Raw genomic sequence first — 21,981 nt, 5'->3', positions numbered from 1 at the left:
CCGGAGCCGGAGCGAGGAGCGGAGCGCGGAGCGAGGGCGCGAGGGAGGCCGAGCGGAGGGCGCGAGGCGCCGCGGCCCGAGGGGCGCGCGGCTACGAGGAAGTGTAGTTTCTTACAGGGCTGAATTGAAACAACTTCAGCTGTTTGCTTTTAGGATGTCTCGCCGCAAGCAAGCGAAACCGAGATCCCTCAAAGGTAAGGAGGAACCCCCTGCTCCCCGCTTTCCCCCATCCGCGAGTGTCACTGTGGGTAGCGGAGCGAGGGCTGCGTGGCCGCGAGGCGTGTGCGCGCGTGAGTGTGAGTGTGAGTGCGGGGGCGCGCGCGCTCCCCTCCCCGCTGAGCCCCCAGGTGGAGCGAGGGTGAGGTGTCGGGGTGGGGGGAGACGAAGACGGGAGGAGGATCCCCGAATGGGGCGGCTGTAGAAAGTGGGCGAGAAAAGACAACAACAACCAAAAAAAAAAAAAAAAAAAAAAAAAAAAAAGAGAGGGAGAGAGAAACGAAATCATCCGGAGGGGGAGAAAAAAAAAATCCCCCGTCTGAGATCTACATCTGGGCTGGAGGAAAAAGTTTCTGTTGTGTGTTTTCGCAAAGAATAAATATGCAAAACCGTGCGGTGCTTCTTTTTTCCTTTTCTTTGGAAGAAGAAAAAAGTCATCTCGGAGAGGGGGGAACAGCCCCCGCTCGTGACAAACGTGGCCCGGGGTCCCGGCCGCCGCCTCCCGCCCGCCCGCGTCCCGCTCGGGTCCTCTCCGCGCGTCGCCGGAGTAAACAGACACGGGCCGCCGCCGGCCGCGGGGACCGTACCCCGGCTCGGGCCTCAGGGCACCCCTCTTGGCTATTCCCAGAAGTTAACCGCCCCCCGCCCCTACTCCTCCCCGCCACCCCTGGAGTCCTTTGCGTTTCGCGGTGGGGTCCAGCTCTCCGTCGTCCACGTTGGAGAGGGAAGTTTGCGGGGCGTGCGTGCGGGATTTTGGGGGCGCACTAGTTGGCTGCGGCGGGGGCGGGGGGCACTGAAGTTATCGATCTGGTGGCTGTGTTGGAATGTGGCGAGGAGAGTCACGTGGCGGCCTCCTCCTCCTCGGCCGCCTCCTCCACCTTCGCGAGCCTCCTCCCGAGGAAATCGGGGGCGGGCGGCCGAGGGCAGCCGCGAGGTCCGGCGCTCCGAGGCGGAGAGCGGGAAGGGCGGGCGGCGGAGCGCGAGGGCCGGAGGAGGGGTCCGCGGGCAGGGCAGGGAACGGGGCGAGGGCCGGGGGCGAGCGCTGGAGGCAGCCGCGATCCCCGCGACCCAGAGGCGGAGGACAAAGGGCGGCTGGTGCGTCCGCCAGGGCCCGCTGGGTCCCGCCGAGGTCCGCGCTGCCCGGCCCCGCCCTCTGGTCCCCGGCGGCGCAGCATCCTCTTCCTCCCAGCTGCCGGGCCGCGGCGCCCAGTGGCCTCGGTTCCCGCACCAGCCTCCGGACTCGCCGCCGGCCTGGGGGAAAGGGGTGGGCAGGGCCCGGTGCCCCACGCCTCCCGGCCCCCGGCCGCTGTGCATTTATGAACTCGATGAACGGAGCTCTCACCGCACACACAAAGCCCTTTCTTCTCCTGGGAAGGGACGGGGTGGGGGAGGGCCTTGCCGATTGGAACGCTTGCTTTTTTCCTAAAGCGCAGAAGTTTTAGTTCGGAAACGAGGTGAATCATTGGCATGTGTCTCCACACTGTGTGTCTGGTGGTTTCCATTCACACGGGCCCCTCCATTTTTCTGGGGGAAACCTAGACCCAGGGCCTGAAAGATCCAAGTGTCGACAGTGAAAAAAGAAACGCCACGGGCGTGCGCGGGTGTCAGGGTAACGGTGGACCAGGCTGGCGCTGGGGAGACTTGCCCGAGACCCCAGCTTTCTTGAAAGTAACGCTGAGCAGAGTACCAGGACAAACCTCTTCCTAGTCACTTGGAAAGAAGAACTTTCCGAGTTGAATTAGGATAGCGGTTGGTGCCTGTCCGGTGGAAAGGGCTCCAAGAAGCTTCTGAAACCCCGTGCAGGAATTTGGGAGGGCTTTTTCTTTTCCAAAAAAAAAAAAAGAAAAAAAGAAAAAAGTTTATTAAAGTTTGTACGATTGGCAATTTTGCTCACTCGCAGCTTCTGAGCATTTGGTTCACCTGCCTTTGGAGTGAATTTACAGCGAAAGTTCGGTTGACTGAATGCGTTTGTTCCCTGTGCTTCCTGAAGAGGATTTCTTCTCATGCGCGTAGGATTTTATGGGCAGTTAAGGGAATCCGTCAGTTGACAGTATTCGCTGGGTAGGCTTGATAAGTCGAACTGCAAAATACCTGTGCAGTTCTTAGGTTAACAAGCAAAAAATGGCAAATGAAGAATGAGTAAAGAGGACATTTTATTCTTTTGTTTTATTGTCATGTTGCAAAATTATCCAAATACCTTCCCCACAAAGACACAGCATCTGTTTCAACTACCAAATTCTAAATAAACTATTTACATTAAAAACAAAGATTTAGCTTCCAGATTCTGTGTGGGCGCGGAACACAGTGCTGTTCTCTCCTATCAGCTACTTGGACAACTCCCAAAAGAGCGAATGGCCTCAGGTGGGCTGGCTGGGCTTTGGGGGATGAGAAGCTGAAGACAGGAATAAAAATAGTACAGTCCTCACTGAAGAGCGGATTGTTTTTCTTCAGGATATACCTTGAAAAATTCATATGTACATGAGCTATACCAAACGAATCATTTTGATATTAGTAGCGGTTTTGAAGAACAGAAAGGGCATTCTGGGTGGCTCTTGTTAAATACCTAGCCTTCTCTTCAGTATTTTGATTTCCCTATGTCTTCTTGGAAGGATCTCCAATTTTTCAAAATGTGTTGTAGGAGTGTTCTGAGTATGCGGATTGTCCATTATACCATTCAGAAGGTCACACTTGGATCATAGAAAAGCTAGGGAGGTGTTATTACGACCTGTGTTCTGGTATAATATTAGTAGTAATATGCAGTGAACAACACTTTGCTATCAGCAGGTATAGAAAGGCAGTCCTGTTGTGTTTCTTCATTTATGAATAACTGATTAATAGGTTTGCAATTAAAAGATAAAAAGTCTGATTTTATTAGATGAGTGACAGTATTTCAAAGCCATGTAGATTACTTTATAACCAACTTGAAGGAGGCATTGGAAACCTTGAAAATGCAATAGGCCCTTCTAAATAAAACATGAAGTTCTGCACTCAATTTCCAACTTCTCTCTTACATACATACTAGTACTTTAACCAACAAGATTTAAAAGATATTGCTGACATGACTGTCAATTTGATATCATAATTTGAAACTTACGTCTCAGGAAAGTCATTTACCTAAGGCAGATAAAAACATGAAGACACAATGTCAGTTAGGTTTGGAGTTTTTATTTTCAACCAAATGCTTAAAAATACAGACCACCAGGACATTGCTATTAACAGTTGAATTTAGTGTGTGAATTCTCATAATTTAGTACTCTGAAGAAATAATTATGTTTACTTGAAAAAGTATGCTGGGTTTTTTGTTTGTAGGAAACTTTAGGGTAACTGTCCTAAGAACCCACCTTCTGAGAGTAGGTACCATATTTCTGGCTTCAGTGGAGCGGGCCCTGGTTGGTCTACTTACCTCTTCTGAAGTGCATTAAACCTGTTAAACACCGAAAAGATGCACTTTTCTATTTGCAAAAGCCGGAAATGTATTTTGAAACATGGAACTCCTTTACCCCTCCTGCCTCTCAAAGCCCTGGCATCAAAATTCTATCAGCCCACATACAAAGTCGAGAAACTTACTCTGTCCTTAGGGTACGAATCTTCAGGATAACACCTTCTGTTTAATGAAATGGAGAATTAAAGCCAGTATTTAGAGGGATGGATGGACAGACAATTAAATGAGTCACTCTTTCTGCCCCATTTATATTATTTGGATATTTGTCTCAATTCCTGAGAGTAGACATGGTACTTGAGTAGATTACCTGACTCAAAATAGTTCTGCTGTCAGCTTATTTTTAGAGGCAGCAAATCAGTTGCATCAAATTGGTCAATTGTGACCTATTTCTATTTTTCTTGCTGGCTATTTATTCTCTTTCTTGTGGTGCCTCTCTGATGGAAGTTTCTCGGCCATTTTACCTAATAACAAACAATTTTTTTTGAAATTTCCTCCAAAAAGCACTGTAAAAAGGAAAAAGTGGTCCACTATATAAAGGTGTGATATATTCAGTAAGAGCCAAGTTATAAAGCTGGGAAGGAGAGAGGGGAGCACTTAGTCATTTAAATAGCCAAGTTAAACACAAGACACAGTTAGGATATCTGAACCCTCAGGTGTTCATAAACCCATACCAGGGACCTCTGGAGAGGAGTGGTGGGAACCAGGGAGAAAGAGAGCCCCAGAAGTGCCTTGTTTAACTTGGCTGTCACAGTAGCTAACCCTTTGTAACTTGGCACATTTTGAAGTTATCACACTTGTGATTGACCTTTCCCCCATTTACCTTCTTTTGTACTTATGAAGGTTTATTTTATTTTATTTTTTGAGTAATTTATTTAGAAATATAATAGAGTGGCAAAACTTAGCTTGCAATTTAAAGAAGAAATGTAAACTATAGAATTTGAATGTAAAGGCAATGGATTTTAAGCCCAAAACCTTTTGAAAGTAAGAAAACCTGTGTATTAGGCTGTATTCTCTAGTGGAAAAGCTCTACAAATTGTAGGTGTTAGAAAAGCTACCTCAGGGAACTTGGACTGGCCCTGAAATTTAATAGAAACATTCAACTCTCCAGCCCTTATTTAAACACATTTTTTTCTGTCATTTTCAAAGTCAAAATATATATACTTATGGATAGACAGGTGAAGTATAACAAAAAAAGTGTTTTTCTTATATTTCATATGTTTCATTTCTTAAACAACAACAAAAAAAACTGATCACTGAAGATTGAGTTTTGATTTTGGAAATGATGCCATAATTAGGAAAAAAGCCCCCAATTTTGTGTGTGAAGGTAATTGTTTTAAGACAGTGCAGTGCTTTGCTTTTAATTTAAGAATTGCAATATGGCTTTCCCTCAAAATTATTTTTAGATAGGTTGTGACTCCCTTTTTTCCTGATTAGATTTTAACCTAAGGTAAGTTTTTAAAAAAATATGAAAAGATACATACGCACACACAAATTAGAGAGAGATTTCTTTTCATGACTGTACAGGCGAAATTACTAATTGTGTGGCACACAGAAATGTATGCTTTACTTTTGTACTTGTATGCTAAAAAACCTGATTATTGGAAACACTGCAGAAGCTCAAACAGTGTTTGACATCCTTACTCCTTCAGACACTTGCAAATGTTCTTCTATTCATCTATCAACCAGTGACTGTTTCTTCCCTCCACCACCTCTAAATTATACTGACTAGATGTTGAAGTCATTAAATTGATTATAGTCCAATCAGTAGACAATCCGACATAAACAAAAACAGCAATTACAGTTGGCAAGGATCCCATGAGTGCTAGTCAAAGTTCCAGAACTGATGGTCCAGTGAGTCTCTTCCAAAACGCCGGTTTCACGATTTCAGCACTTCTGGCAGCATCTTCTTAAAGTGAGGGCACAGAAATTCATAAGATTCCACTTGGCCTTAAAAACAAAAACATCTGTTTGATGCATGAGTGGATTGTTGACTTTTATTCATCCAGCCAAAAAAGGACAAAAAATAGGATATTGGACATAAAAGCATACATGTAAAAATGAAATTACAAAGGGATTTGAGATTAGCAGGCAGCCTTTTATAAAGCAAGCTGTTAATAATTTTTCTTTTTTGTTTTGCCAGAGTATTTCCATGTCCTTTAAAAATCACTGTAGTTATTCTTATTGACAGCAGTGACGTCTAACAGTGATGACAGAATTTTTCAACTTTTTGCTTCCGGTAATTATACTTAGTTCTTTGTACTTGCTTACTTGGTCTAGTGCAAGACTTGTAGCGTATTTGTAGGAGATTTCTTTTCACCTTAGAGGAACATTTGTACCTGCCTCCCTCTATTTTTAAAGGAAGTCTGTTTGTGAGGGCTCGTTAGTCTGGTAAATTCTAGTTAAATACTTGTTGACATAAGTTGAAGCATATTATTAAGTATACTTGCTTGAGTTTTCATTTTGATGTAAAAGCATGTAATAAGAAGAAAGAGGTTTTGATAGTAGAAAAGAGTAGGTCTACTAAGATCAATTAAGAATTTTATGAAGGGTCTGTTTTTCCTATTAATGTGTTTTATTAATTCATCTGTCAGGATTCACATTGCTGGTTTACTGTCATTAATTCTGTTGCCACAGAATACATTCCTCATGGTTGGAGTTAATGGATACTATGTTCAGTTTTTCAGTTAATTTTAAGAGAGAAAATGATTTGAGGACTTGCAATATTTGTATATTTTAGCAGCCGTCTGCATTGTTAAAATGTAAATATTATCATTAAGTAAGATGTGAAATAATGCTTTTGAATTGAATGAGATTTTGATGCAAAGGCTGATACTCTACATCAAACCTGTAGCTAAGTATTTTCCCAGATGTATTTAATTTTTTTCTTCATTGACTCCTGTTGTGCTGTCAAAGGTGAAAGTTAGTTCTAGGGGTGGGGGAGATGCATGCAACTTTCTAATCCCATTTCAATTAAGTCTGAAATGTTCCTGTTTTTTGTTTGGGGATTACATGGTGCTAGGATTGCATACACCTTGTTTGTTGTAATGAAAGCCTACTTGTCTGATTTAATATGTTCTGCAACAGTGTTATTGCAAAGCAATTAAAACTTAAACATTAAAGTTAACATTAGTAAATTTAAATAGCTCTGTTATAGTATTAATCAAATAGTGTAAGGAAAGCTTTTAAATGGTTTAAATAATTATGCAACTCTTGGCATAAAAAGCCTGACACAAGATAAATCTTTGAAAACTAAGTAGAATCACTTTTTTTTTTTTTAATAAAAAACTTTAATTTTAGGCACCTTGGGCTTTTAGCATGCATCACATTCCACCTCTAGTATAAGTAATTATGCCAGTTTAGTAATTATTAGAGATGAAAGAAATTCAGTAAGATATGAATTCTTTAAAAGTTCAGTAGCTTCAGTGTGAGCAGGGATAATGATCAAGCAGCAGTTATCCTGCTGCCTGGGGACCTTGCCACAGCTACAAGCACTGGGCTGATCTTGGGGGTATCATTATTATGGCGGCATATACTATAGTTAGTGTTTCTACTCTAGTTGTCAGATTGCAGAGGTTTATAATTTGGTCATTAAACAAACTTAGATTCCAGTATGACTGTGTAAAAACTCTCCTTCCTTAGAACATTTTTTTAAAATAAGATAAATTCAAAAATTATTATTTTGGGGCAGCATCTCTTTTAATTCTATGGGATAGTAAATGCTTTGAAAAATCCTGAAAAGAAAAGAAATGTGTAAGTCTGTCATTTTTCTGTGTATATGTGTTAGGTATGTGTTCATTTTGAATCTTGTTTTTAAGATGATTTGGTTTGGAAAGCATATATACTATTCGTGCATGATCATAGCTCTCCCAATCTGAGCAAGGTCAAGGGATTGACATTCAGAATATCCATTTTCATAGTAGTGCAGTTTTTTTGATTTATATTTCAGTATTTTGGTTCTGATCATTTTTTTGTATATGTGAAACCCAAGAGTTTTAAGTCCCTCAGTTATCACCACATAGTGTGAGACACACACATACATAATGTACATACACAGAAACATACTCTAAACCTTCTATAGGAAATACACTTTGTTTAGTAAGTCCCTATAAGTGTTAACAATGTTTTAAGGGAAAAATTGGATTTTTTTCCAATTAAAATTGGTGTCATTTAAAGAATATGTTTCCCTTTTGAAATTAAAATCAGCGTATCATTGAGTCTCATTATTTCACTAATTTTATTACCTTCTCTTTCCATCTTATGATTGGCTTTTTCTCAAAATTTATTATCCCATCAGGATACTGTGAGGGATATGATATGTCAAGATGGAAACTTATTTACCTGATAGGGACAAAATCCTCATCGATTACAGACAGTTCCATATATTCATACAAAATACATTTGTGAAAACCTGTAGTGAGGTGAAGAGTCCACACAGTAAACTATAACTTGCTATATTGTAGGAGTTTCTGTGACCTGGAATCTAAAAAATAACACTATTCTTTAAACTTTATATTGACTTTAAGAAACAATTTCCAGCATTTCATACACGTTCTTACCTAATATTCTTGTCTTTCACAACAGAGCCAGATTAGGTCCTATTAGTGCTTGAATAAGACTGTATATTAATTGCTTTCAGCATTCCTAATGATTTAGGTTGTCTTAGTTGTGTTAAGTTTATTAGACATATGCTTATCACCACCATCAGCACCTTTTGTCTTTCATTGATTACTTTTATACATTAAGAAAAGGAAAAAGGCTGTAACGTCTTCACAAATGTTGCTCCACCAGGTACTAAGGAAGCCAAAACACAATCATTGCTTGAATGCTGATGTATGGAGTCTGAAGTTCCTATACGTAGGGGGGTTTGGGGTTGTCATTGTACAATCTGCCAAGTTATATGATGTTTTGCAGACCTGAGGCAAGGGTTAAGAAGAACTGTGGGCTCAAAGGAGTGCATATTAATTCCTGAAAAGAGTTGAAAATAAAAACAAACAGTTATGGTCATAAGTATTGTGACTTGGATACTAGTGCTTGTAGGTAAATAGTTGTAGAGCAGGAGGAGCACGGGGGCATCCTCTGATTTGCCGTGTGCAGTTTTGAGAAACCATTTACCCTCTGTACTCTAGGATTTAGACTTTCTGTAACTAAAATGAGGAAGCTCATTTAACAAGTTTTGGGGGGTTTTTGTTTTGTTGTGTTTTGGTATTTGATGCCTGTTTTATCCCAGGCACTGTGCTAAATTCTGGGGATGCAGCTGTGAACCAAACAGATACATAAGCCTTGCTCTTATGGAGCTTATAGTCTAGAAAACTGGTTGAGAGTTTACATACCTTCCATTGCTTTTTAGCTTTTGGAAGAAAGCTCTGCAGGTGAGGAGAAGGACATACATGTGTATGGTATGTTAACTTTTTCTGTGAGTTGGGTCAGATGAAGCAGTTAGACAAAAGGAGTCTCAAAAGTTTGATGAGCTCTGCTTTTTAAGAATTGCAAGCTTTGTTTTCTCTTATAATGGAAAGGGAAATATGTCCACTTGAACTGAAACAACTAAACAACAATATATAGAACTCTTACTTCCCACTCTTTTGGACTTAGATCATTGAGGTTGCAATATCTTTTACCCTTCTTAAAAGTTCTGGATAACATTTTTGAATGTTATTCATGCAATGGTGAAGCTAATTAATTTTCAAAATTGTTTAAAGAATTTAAGGCATCCTTTAAGATAATTGGAGGTTTTGGAGAATGTGTATGATGTTGATATTAAAAAACAACAAAACTCAACTTCAGTTAGGAATCCCTGCTATACAAAATTGAGGTGAAAGAACTCACCAGGTACTTATTCCATTAAATGTGCAGGCGTAGAACACTAGGGAATGCAGCAAGTTGGTATTAAAAAGTCCATAGTGTGCAGGTTTGATTATTTTTCTCCTGAGAGATAGGTGAATGCTTCGAAATAAACTTTTACTGAATCATGGATCTTAAGTGAGACAATTTAAGGATAATGATATTGGGTGTCTTGATGGTCTTCATGTTCAAAGATGTGAGCACTGGAATGAATGGTGATGGTGGAGTGTAACTGACCAAAGAAAAAGATGATCAACATGAAATCCCTTTTGCCTCCTCCAACATCATACAGGTCATTTACATAACTATTGCATCATTATACCAAATTTTTAATCTTCAAAATAAAACCATTACAAGATAATAACATCATTTTATAGCTCCTGTTAAATGTAACTGTTTTTTATACTTGCTGATTTGCATATTTAAAACCCAGTATGAGTGTGATGGGCTGGCAGACCTCTATGGTGGCTTCTTAGCTCTGTCTTTGTCCCTGTGTCCCCAGGCTAGGAGAGTCCTTAGCCAGTTGGCTGCCCTATACTAAGTGCTCAATAAACTTCAGTGGAATCAGTGTCACTTCATTTCCTAACAGTCAAAAAAAGGTATCAGTGACTTCTGAGTTCCCTTGTAGCTCCAGCATCCTAGATTCTTATATTGAGAGATTGTGATTCTTGCAAGTTGATCAGTAATTCATATTAATGGGGCAAACGTACTTTCAAATTGTGAACTTGACTGAGTTGTAGCTGGTGGAACAAAATCAAAGACTGGCCAAAATTTCCAAACACAGTTTGGACAGCCTTACTTTCCACTGCGATTTCTTATCAAGATCCCCCATTTAACTGTGGCCATCTAAAACATTTGAGCCAAGGTCAAAGTGTGTTGTTTGATTTTATTATTTATTTATTTATTTATTATTATTATTTTTGAGATGGAATCTCACTCTGTCGCCTAGGCTGGAGTGTAGTGGTGCTATCTTGGCTCCCTGCAACCTCCACTTCCTGGGTTCAAGCGATCCTCTCACCTCAGCCTCCCTAGTAGCTGAGATTATAGGTGTTCACCACCATGCTTGGCTAACTTTTGTATTTTTAGTAGAGATGGGGTTTCACCATATTGGCTAGGCTGGTCTCGAACTCTTGACCTCAAGCGATCTGCACATCTTGGCCTCCCAAAGGGCTGGGATTACAGGCATGAGCGACCACAACCTGCCATAGTGTGTTGCTGTAAAGATAGCATTTTAATTTAGTTTGACTGGCCACCTTCAATTCATGTTCATCCATTTGTCCAAATACTGGTACTCTTTTCATGCAGCAGTGTGTCCCAAACCTTTAGTGATGTCCATGGCTTCACTTTGAATCTCTTCTAGGCTTAGATTGTGGATTTTCAAGTCAGTGTTGTAATAATAAGGGCTCGAATAGTGTTTTCATCTCACATCTTATGAGAGGCTTTTTCCAACCCACCTAACTTAAAGTGACCCATCTCTATTATTCCCTCTATACGCCGTATGTCAAAGAAACTATGGCACTTCATTTCCTGGTTTCTCTATAAGTCTTTTGAGAACAGTTTGGTGTCCCTTTTCTTTGAATCCCCATAACCTACAATGTAGACAGACAAATGTAGACACACAAACAAATGCATTAATTCAGCCAGTTGATTAATCAACAAATATTTACTGTGTTTTACCAGTCGTTTACCAGTCTAAGAGTGCTAGCAGTTGAGAATGCTATGAAGGAGACATATTGTCTATATCCTGGTAGAATTATGATAAAGCAGTGGAAACATATTAAATAAACAAGATGCTAGTAATTTACATTCCTTTGAAGGGACAGCACCGATGTTAATGAGACCATTTAACAGAGATGTCAGTGAGGTCAGGGAAGGATTCTGGAGGAAGCACTTTCAAGCCAATCCTGAAGTTTCGTATGTTTTCGAATGAAAGTTATTGAACATGGTCATGCATTCTAAAGGATTTTTTATTGAGCACCAAGTATGTGTCAGGTTCTAGGGGGACAATACGGAACCAGTCAGACCCAGTTGCTCATGGGTTTCATGGAACTAACAGTCTGTGAAGACATATTATACGCCTCTTTGTGTCTCTCATAATGTTAACTTTAGATTTTACTTAGTTTTACAACAATAGTGTACTTTCAGTTCGCACAAGTGGTATCCCTTTTGTGTCATTGGCACATGGCTAACTTCTGTGCAAGTTCTGGCCATATTTTAATTGTGGGCCTAGTTTTGCCATTCAAAGTAAACTACCTACAGCTACATTCATTGTGTTTTCCATTACCTAAGTCTATTAACTTTCAAATATCTGGGTTTGTTTTAATCCTTATAATGCTCTCTAAATACTTGATCAACTCACTCATTCTGGAATTGTGAGACAATTTAACAACTGTTCTCTATTTTATCTCTTAGATATTTAAGAAAATATATGTTAGTCTTTGCAAATTCTTAGCACAATTTTCACATCAAGGAGCTTAGTAAATAGTAAACGATGATAGTGCATCGACAATTCATTAGTATATTCTGTAATTAAAAAGAAAATGACTGGGTGCAATGGCTCATGCCTGTAATCCTAGCATTTTGGAAGACTGAGGTGGGTGGATTACCTGAGGTCAGGAGTTCGAGACAGGCCTGGGCAACCTGGTGAAACCCCATCTTTACCAAAATATAAGAAATTAACCGGTGTGGTGGCACATGCCTGTGGCCCCAGCTACTCGGGAGGCTGAGGTTGGGAACATCACTTGATCCTGGGAGGTGGAGGTTGCAGTGAGCTGAGATCACGCCACTGCACTCCGGCCTGGGTGATAGAGTGAGACCCCGTCTCAAAACATAAAAACAAAAAAACAAACAAAAAAAAATGTAGAAAAACTGTGAAAGATTAAAACAGTAATATGTCTACTAGCACTTTTTTCCACTTTCAACTCACATTTCCTATGCATTTTCTGTTGTCTTTATTCTTAATTGTAGTTTTCACACACACACACACAAAAGTCTGTGAGAGGTTGTTTGAATTCAACCCTTAACCATCCACGTAATTCTCCGAGATAGGTCAGAGTGAGATACATCGGTACTCTGGATGGCCAATTATATGTTGCCCCTTCCAACTATTCTTTAAATATCTGTTCCATGGTTAGACAGAGACAGTGAGTATAGCTAGCTGGGGTAATGTACCCAGGGAGCTAACTGGGACAATCTTAAATTGCAATGTATATATGTGCGTGTTTTTTTTTTCCCCCCAAACAGAAGCGGGAGGTCTCTATGCTGTCCTCCTTCCTAAATATATTTCCTAGCAGCCCTTCCATATAAGCACTTATGGTCTCTCCCCTTTATTCTAATGACTCAACACTATCCATTGTATGGTGGGCTGTTGTTTAGTCCATCCCCAGCTGCTGGTCATCAGGGTGTTTCTTTTTAGTTACTTATCTGTGTTGCAGTAAGCATACATACATTCCTGCTGATATGTATGATTTTATATACATGGGATCAATTCCTAAAAATGGAATTGCTGGTTAAAGAGAATGTGCATTTAAAATTTTAGTGGATATCGCCAGTGTGCCCTCCATAGAAGTAAGACCAATTCACACTGCAGTTGGCAGCAGGGTTAGAGAGTGTCTGTGTTTAAATACTTCATCCTTACTAATGCGACTTGTGAAAAAACAAACTGGTATTTAATTGACATTTTAATTAGCATTGCTGTAATTGTGAGGTAGATTCAGCATCATTTCAATTGTTTATAAACTATTTGTATTTATTTTTCTGTGAATTGCCTTTTTATTTCCTTGGGTTTTTTATCTTGTGGTTTGAAAGAGCAGCTCATATTATTAAGAAAATTAGCTCTTTGCCTGACTTGCATGTTGCAAATATTTTCCCCAGTTTGCCTTTTGACTTTGTGGGTGGTAATTTTTTCTCTTTTGCCATACAGAACTTTCAAATTTTTATTTTTGGTATTGTCAGTGCTTTCCCTTGTAACAATGGATTTTGTGTCTGACATATTATAGAAAGGATTTTTTTTCCTAATCTTTCTTTCCGTCTGTGTTCCCCATTACCCTGGCTGCAGTGCCTTGTTCCCCCACCTCCATCTCTGCGTCCCCAGCCTCGCAGAATATTTCTGGGAATATAGTAGGTGCTTAGCAAACATTTATTAAATGGGGGGAAGTATAGTGTGGTGGTTAAGAACATGGGTGTTAAACTAGACTCTGGGTTGAAATTCTAATCTGGTTGACCTTGGACAAGTTATTAAATCACCTGGTACTACAGTTTCTCCATCTGTAAATGAGGGTCCTACTAGTACCTAATTCAAAGAGCTCTTGTGAGAATTAAGAGTTAATTAGTATAAGCTCTTAGAATAGTGTCTGGTAGATATGAAGTACCTGGTAAATGTTTCTTCTTACTCTCAAAGGTTTTTGCACTTCTGTACACCCCATAGCATACCACTCTTTTCTATTCTAGAAAGTTCTTTCTTGCTGTGGTTGAAGATTGGGGATTTTTACGTACCTATGTGGTAGCACATAGCCCTTTCTGAAGCCTGTTTTGAGGGGGCTAGAGGGATCCTCACAAAGTCTTTGCTGAGTTCAGTCTGCCATGACAGGCACCTTCACCCTGGCCAATGCAGTAATCCAGTCCAAAATCTAACTTTGCTTTGTCAACATAGATAGAATTAAGAAAGAAAAATTCCTGCAGAAATTCCAATTAAAAGATAATGGAAGCATAAAGTGAAACTAATTAATTTTAGCACCTCTGCCATCTTTTCTGGTAAGTTGGGTTGGTGTCTTTTAGGTTCTCTGCAAAAGGGCCAGTGCTAATTTACAAAGGTAGTCTAATTGTTCTTGGGAGAAAGGAACTGGAGACAAATAATTCACATATCATTATGAAAGTTTAATCATAGCAGATTTATTAATAATCCTTAAATTAAAAAGGTAAATCCGGGCTTGGGTTTACAAAAGAATTAGTGGAACGAGGGGATGATTTTCTGCATCACCTCTGTCATCAGTAAATTTGTCTAGAAGCACTTTTTCTTGGCTTCAGAGAGAGATTCTGTGTTGTCTAGAAGCACATGTGGGTATAGAGTTTGAATGTGGAAGGAAAATGCAGGAATGGTCTGCTGACTGGCAGTTAACTCCCATTCATGCCTGGCTGTGTCTAGCCAGTGCTTTAATTTTATTCGATACCTTATTTGGGGGCAGATTGACATTGCTTTCCTCTTGGTTTCTGCTTTATTCTTTCTGCAGTAAATCTTAACTGTTCAGCTTGCTTTAATTTCCCCTTAACTTCCCTTGCTTGTTCAATCACAAGTCTTACTCTCTCTCTTCAGTTCATGAAATCAGCCAGGCCCTACTGCTAGATTGCTTGACTCTGCTGGCCCTTTGGGTTTTAGAAGCCAAGCCTCTGTCTGCGCTCGCTAGTTGACCTTGGCATTCACTTGTCCGGTGACACTCTTCATAGACACTATCTTTTCTTTTAATTTTAACTAAATGTAAACTGTCATAAAGTTGTCTTTCTATACTGACAAAGTCTAAAACCTTAATATATCCAATCAGATGACTTTCAAAGAGCCATTTATACTTTTTTCTTCAACCTTAATGCTAAATGAAGTGAGAGCAATAGTCATGAAAATCAGAGTGGGGAGAGCCAAGAGGATTGAGAGAGGCCACTTTTAATGAGTGGAATATCTTTAAATGATAGAAAGTGACAAAGGAAATTTCACTTTGGGATCGGTTAATATAGATATTCTGGGAAACACTTTTAAAAGGGTGTTGGGCTCGGGTGCTAGTTTAGTTTCCTGAAAGGCCAGCCAGAGGTGGGGATGGACATCTTGTTAGGTGAGGTACAGTGTTTTGAGCACAGGAGAGGATACAGATCATGAGAGTTTAGAGCAGGGAAGACCCTAGAGATGACCCACTTGCTGTCTCCAAGACCCAGGGACTTAAATGACTTACTCCAGGTCACACCATGACTTCGTGTCAGACTAGGGAGGACAGTCTCAGTCTCTTGATTTATAATTCTAGGAATTACCTTTCATGGCTATACCCTTTTTAGGTGATAAAAGGAAAAGTGACTTTTCCAACCCTTTCAGACTTTTTCTGAAAGCCAAAATCACAGGCACACTGCGCTGAGAGCATCACCTTCGTTATTCTAGTCTGAGCAGTGGATGTCTCAGTGCTTTGGTCCTGTGTGTGCAGTCGGCATGTCACAGGGGAGCCAGTGCCTGGTGGACCCGCGTTTGAATCCTGCACATTAACAAGCTACGTGTTACTGAATCTTACTAAACCTCAGTTTTCTTACCAGTAAAATGTTAGGAATCTACCTTGCAGGACTGTCATATTAAGAAACAAACATCAGGTGCTTAAAGGATGTTTAGCTCTTAGCAAATTACTAACTGGTAATATTTTTTTATTCTGGATGAAGTTCTCTGGGAAGCTGGGGAGGCCTGCATGTTTTATCCTCTTTATGTTTATCTCGTCTGCAAAGTCTTTAGGGGTGGTACTCAGTATTGTGGCTTCTTTGCCACTTTATGTGGAGAAGAAAATATTTCCCCTTCTAGAGAAAGCCTAAGAGGAATCGTGTGAACTTTTATATTCAACTCTTAGTAACCATTCTCTGCAATAAAAGGTGGGTAATGGAGCTGGAGGAGAGTTGAGTTCGCTATTTATGACAAATACCTTATGTGTGGGCACCTGTTCAGTGTTTCAGAAGACACCGTGTCTTCCTTTGGCTTTCAATGTATCCTTTGTCAGTTATCATTCCCCACGTTTTATAGGTGAGAAAACTGAGTCACATACACTGGGCCCATCCAGTTAGTATGGCTGAAGCAGAAAACGAACTCGAAAGTGGGCAGTCTTTCATCCCATACTTTAAAAATGAAGAAGCCAAGACTGGTCATAAACCAAATCAAGATGTAGAAATAATTAATCCTCTGGCCACCAGATCTCTCCTCTGATGTTCCTTTTGACTTTAGGCATTTAGATCTGAGTTCCCTGTCCTATTCTACTCCCCTGCCCCTAAGAGAAAGTTACTTCTCCAAGAAAAACTGTGATAGGATATCAGTCCTTTACATGTGAGAGAGCATTAAAAGCAGCGGAAACCTGACGAATCTCTAATTGTGTAACTAAAGGCTTTGTGTTCTGATTTAAAAAAAAAAATTGAATGCCTCTGGAAGCTGATCTGGGAGATATTTTAGTGGCGGTGGCAAGGGGGTGCTGGAGCGTTTTTTTCATTGCTGGTGAAATCTTGAACTACTGACTTGTAGAAGTTGAGTAGACTTGGAAAGGTCTTTCTTCTCGGTGCTGTTACTCAAAGGTCAGGAGATTTGCTTGGGTGGAGCCCATCAGCTTGACTTCTGGGAAAAAGTGAGTGATGGTTGTGCCTGCAAAGATAATAGCAATGCACCTGGCTTTGGGCTGAGTAGCCCCTGGTAATACCGCACTGACAGTATTAAACACACCATGAAGCAGAGAGAGGGGAAACAAATTCATATTTCCCACTGGCAGATGAAGGCACTTGACCATCCAGAAGCTATCCCTGTTTTGTTTCGTTTGAAATATACTACATTTGATACAGTTTTTCTTCAGGGCTGTGAAAGATGGACATATCCATTGCAGGGATAGGTTGTCCTAAGGACTGGTATGGCACTGATACCCTCTGTGGAGGGGACTGGGCATGACTTGCCACTGTTTCTGAAAAAATTACTCCAATTCTGATATCCTAGAGATGGCATTTCAGAGACAGGATGTACTTTTTTTTTTTTTTTGGTAGTGTTGGCTAAATGTAAGGTTTCAAATGTGTTGGATTTTAAAAAACTACCAACAGCAATAGCAGGATTGACCAGATTATTTTCCTTATTATTCTCTTTTAAAAATAAGATGAGCCCTGGCCCCTCTGCCCACCCTCTGAGAATATGCTCCCTCGTCATATATATTTACATATACATCTATCTATCTATCTATCTATCTATCTATCTATCTATCTATCTATCTATCTATCTATCTATCTATCTATCTATTGAGAGAGTGTGTGTGTCCTTATTAAACTACATGCTTATTAATCTACATAGTAAAAAAAAGCAAAACAAATAAATATAGGTGTTTATTTATCAGCCATTTCCTCCATGTGTGATTGATTTAGTTGATATTACTTTATGCATATTTGGAGATTATCTGGAAATAATCATTTGAAAATATGTTTACATATAGCATTATTCTATAAAATATATACTATATACTCTAGTATATAGACATATGTATATATTTGTATGTGTATATGCTACATTATATACATAAATACTATACCAATATATGTGGTCACATTATCCTGACAAGTCAAGATTGAGACAGTATAAGTTAAGTGGGAACACATTTCCACAAACAACTATTAATTTATAGTTACTATGATAATGGCGTACACGTTCACTTTTAGTTCTATCTGGGTAGCTCTGTAAATTGTGTATTGATTATGCTAATGGCACTCGTGTCTTTATTACTTGTCTGCAGATACATGCAGATTGAATGCACATTTGGTGAGATGGTCATTCTGTAGGAAAAAGTACATTTTTAAAACCTGGCTTTTGGAGAGATTGTGTTAAAACTAAAGAAAAACATTAAACTCATATGGACACCTAAGGAATTATTTTTGTGTCCTAGGAAATGAAAAGTGCAGTTAAAAAGTTTAAAACAAATGATGCCCTTATGTTTTCTTTGTTTCAGATTCCTTAAGGAAAGTGTTGCAGAAATGGAACTAAATCAATAATGATCTATTTTTATAGTTTATTTTTGGTTGTGTGGCTTTTCTTGTTTTGTTTATCAGGCTGAAGGAACCTTAGACATTTAGGGTTGTATGTATTTTAAAATTTATTAGACCAACTAGGGGAAGACAAAATGAATTCCTTTTTTTCAATTATACATAAATTTTCTTGTAGTTTATAATAGCTCATAAGGTATAAATCACAGCCTCATTTTTTTTTTTTGCTCTGATCTTTCATTATACAAATTTGTGCCTTTCGTTATATAGACTTTTTAAAAAATTTCTCTTTTCCTGAGTCATCATGTTACCAAGGCAGTTGTTTGGAAAATGCTTTCTTATCTTCCTAAGTGGGATCATTTCTTACAAATGTGGACTTTCTACTTATGTGTTAGCTAGGAAAGAAAAGAAAAAATGTGTTTTCAAATTATTTTTCTCTTTGTTTTAATGGCATTTTGATTCTCAGTTTGAGAACCATTTGGAGCTGCTGAAGGGGGAAAAAGAAAGAAAAAAAATCAACACTTTTTCATGTTCCTGGGTGAAATAAATCTGTTTAGTGGAATATTAAATGCCCAAAATGTGATTAATTGACAAACTTTAGACAAATCCAATTGTCCTTGTCTTTCAAATATATGATTGTAGTTAAGGAGAGGAAATTCCTAAATTAAAAAAAAAAAAAAAAGAAAAGAAAAAAAGAAGAAAGCAAGTCCAAAGTCACTAGTAAAGAGAATTGAGTGATACTATTGTATTGATTTTTGTGAATGAGGTTGGGGTTTACCTTCTCAAAATGTGAAGGTGAGTATTGCTACATTGCATCAAGCCAGTGTTTCCTGATTCAAACAAAACACTTTCCCCCAGGCTAATGTTTCAGCAAATGTTGAGATAGTTAACTTTAGGTGTCCAATTCAGAAATGTTGCAATTTGATTGGCACTGTCTAAAATGGCTGAAAAAATACAAACAGTTGGTGTAGCTATTAGTATGATATCGTTAATACAAAGGCATTTAGCCCCAGATTTTTCTTTGCTTGGGGGAACTAATGCTTTCTAGCTGTGCTACTAAGGCTACATAGACTTATTTAGTAAAGAGGAGCCAGACTCTTTCCCAAATGTCCAAATGTCTAAATCCTAGGTTCAAAAAATTGGTTTTATTTCTTATTGTAGCTGTCTTGTCTGAGAAGCAGTTTTCAGTATACCTGGTCATTATGTACTAAAGACTGCACATAAATGTTTTCAAATAATTTGTTTTCCTCCAGAGTGGAATTTTTTTTTTTTTTTTTTTTTTTTTAGCAGTTTTAAAGTTGCTTTACTATCGAGAAATTAGTGCTTGATTAGCTGGATATTAAAAATATTTGTGTGTAGTATCTTTCTTATGTAAAATGGAAGAAAGGGGTCCTCGAGGCTGGGTTTAAGATTGAACATGGAACTACAGAAGCTGGTTTTGTTTCTTTTTGCAGGAAGTTAGAGACTATATGAGATTCCAGTGTGTCACTGTTGAATCTGAAGGCATCAGGGTAGTTGGAAGAGTGAGGCATTTCAAATCTGGCAAGAAGAAAGGCTCATGCCAAAGCAAAACAAAATAAAAATGACAAAGTTACAAAAAGACATTGGGTATTTTACTTTAAGCCCTTCATCTAGAAAAAACTTCAGTGGGGTACCTTTTTCTTTCTTTATTAGCGTAGGTGATTTTGAGTTTGTGTACCCATTTTGGCCTTGTGTCATCTCTTTCCCCTGCTGCCCTGTCACATTCTTTGTGGTTCCTTACCGTATTTTCTTTTAGGGGAAGGCTGTGTGCACCTTTTAAAAGAAGCATTTTAAATTTATTGGCGTTTTATGTTATTAAAAGTAGTAGTCTGGTGTTTTGACTTTGTCTTATGAAAAGAATCATGAACTGCAAGTAAAATCGTGTTAACTTACTTAAACTAATGGTTAATGGTATATTTAAAGAAGAGATAAGAAAGGGATATTAGAATCAATGTCTCTTTTGGTTTTCAGTTCAATTTTATACTTATTCTTCTTTGGCATTGTGTGTGCTTAAAATAAAACTAAAGTAAAAGGAATCTTACCAAAGATCTTTGAAGTCCTGAGAAGTGTCATTGGGGCCCCTGGAAACCTCTGGTACTCGGTTAGAAAGTTAGGTGGTGGCTGGGCGCGGTGGCTCACGCCTGTAATCCTAGCACTTTGGGAGGCCGAGGCGGGTGGATCATGAGGTCAAGAGATCAAGACCATCCTGGCCAACATGGTGAAACCCTGTCTCCACTAAAAAATATAAAAATTAGCTGGGCGTGGTGGCACAGGCCTGTAGTCCCAGCTACTAGAGAGGCTGAGGCCGGAGAATCACTTGAACCTTGGAGACAGAAGTTGCAGTGAGCTGAGATTGCGTCACTGCACTGCAGCCTGGCGACAAAGTGAGATCCTGTCTCAAAAAAAAAAAAAAAAAAAAGTTAGGAGGTGTGATTTTTCTGCCCAGGTTTTCTCCAGCTTTGGCACTTGTTTGTCACTATTTAGGTAAGTGAGAATATGGGTAAAAGACAAAACCTGGATGTGAAGATAGTGAGAAAAACATGCTCCTGTCTAGGAATGGCTCCATTAAGCCTGGTGCCTGGCAAACACTGAGACAGCGCTCCACTTTCCCCTCCTCACCATCCATCCAGATCCTGTTTCCAGAGTGGCTCCCAGAACCATTATTTCCTTTCTGCCACTGACTTAGTTTTCACTTTCTACTTCCTTCCTGGTTTACCTTGTAGGCGCTGGACTGGTGTCTTTGCTTCCAGGTCTGATCTTTGTCCATACCATCCTCTCAGTTACCAGTGCAGCATCTTTGTATAATGTCAACCAAATCATTCACTCTCCTACTTAAAATCCATCCGTGATTTCTCATAGCAGTGAGGTTAACATCTGGACGTTTTGCTCACAGGAATTCCTTCGTGCTCTAGCCGCTTTTCCAGCCTGGTCTCTGCTGCTGCCCCACTGTCCGTCTGGTCTATCTGCCCCCCGCTACTTTGAATAGCAACACAGGTACTTGCATTTCTTTGAAGGCATCATGTAGTTTTACGTATCTGTGGCCTTACCTATGTTTCTGCTGCCTGGAGAGCCGTGTTCTTGTTCTCAGTGCTACGTAGTCTTCAAAATGTAGCCCAAGCTGTTCTTCTTGGGGTAAAATTACCCTGCCCCGATTTAGATGCCCCTCCAACTGAGTACTTATTCCTCTTGCTGTAGTCGTTGACTTACTCTTCTCTCTCTCTCCTTGCGCCTGTCAGGCCTTCTCATGAAATGACATAGGCAGAAAAGTGATAAGTTTCAAATGGCAAACTTGGGTAAATGAACAAAACCATTCAAGGCCGGGGAAGTCAGACTTGTAGTTTCCAGTCATCCCAGCCTGTGCCTGGTCACCTTGAAGGCTGAGAGGATCGGTATCCCCAAACACTTGAACTTGCTTTTGACCCACTAGTTGGGAAGCTGCAGCAAATTGCAAACTTCTTGGAACAGGAATTTAGATGTTGTATCTCCAGGCCCTTAATCAACTGGCTATTAACCACATAGGTGCTTAAGAAATGTTTGCTTATGGAAGTTGTCACAAGGCAGCCTTAGAAATTCATTGTGAAGATAAATAACTTTAAGGTAGGAATACGTTGGTAAATAGCTACAAACTACTCTGCATTAAAGTTGGAGTACTGAAGTTGCTTTTCTATTGTGTTTTTCTTTTACCAAATTTTGTGTTAAAGATAAAGCGGAAATAGGCTGGCACGAAG

At 39.7% G+C, this 21,981-nt stretch overlaps 1 protein-coding gene across 5 annotated transcripts in view; it reads left to right on the top strand.

The window, feature by feature from the left end:
- The window catches only part of ZNF521 (zinc finger protein 521), a 293,510-nt gene that overhangs the window by 1,145 nt on the left and 270,384 nt on the right, over positions 1 to 21,981 (top strand). For 2 of the 5 annotated variants that reach the window (XR_003116693.1, XM_025365533.1), the window contains exon 2: positions 154 to 194. The exons of 1 other annotated variant lie outside the window; for it this stretch is intronic. Coding sequence is in view for 3 of the 4 variants with exons in the window: in XM_025365533.1 (XP_025221318.1) it covers positions 155 to 194 (40 nt within the window). In the remaining variant the exon portion in view is untranslated. Of the gene's footprint in view, positions 195 to 21,981 lie in introns of all 5 variants that reach the window. 2 more of the 5 variants (XM_025365535.1, XM_025365534.1) reach the window with 2 other exon arrangements.

The sequence above is a fragment of the Theropithecus gelada genome, chromosome 18 (assembly GCF_003255815.1).
Source record: "Theropithecus gelada isolate Dixy chromosome 18, Tgel_1.0, whole genome shotgun sequence".
Lineage (NCBI taxonomy): Eukaryota > Metazoa > Chordata > Mammalia > Primates > Cercopithecidae > Theropithecus > Theropithecus gelada.
Note: the sequence above shows the minus strand (reverse complement) of the source record. Positions and strands in the feature narration are given on the sequence as shown.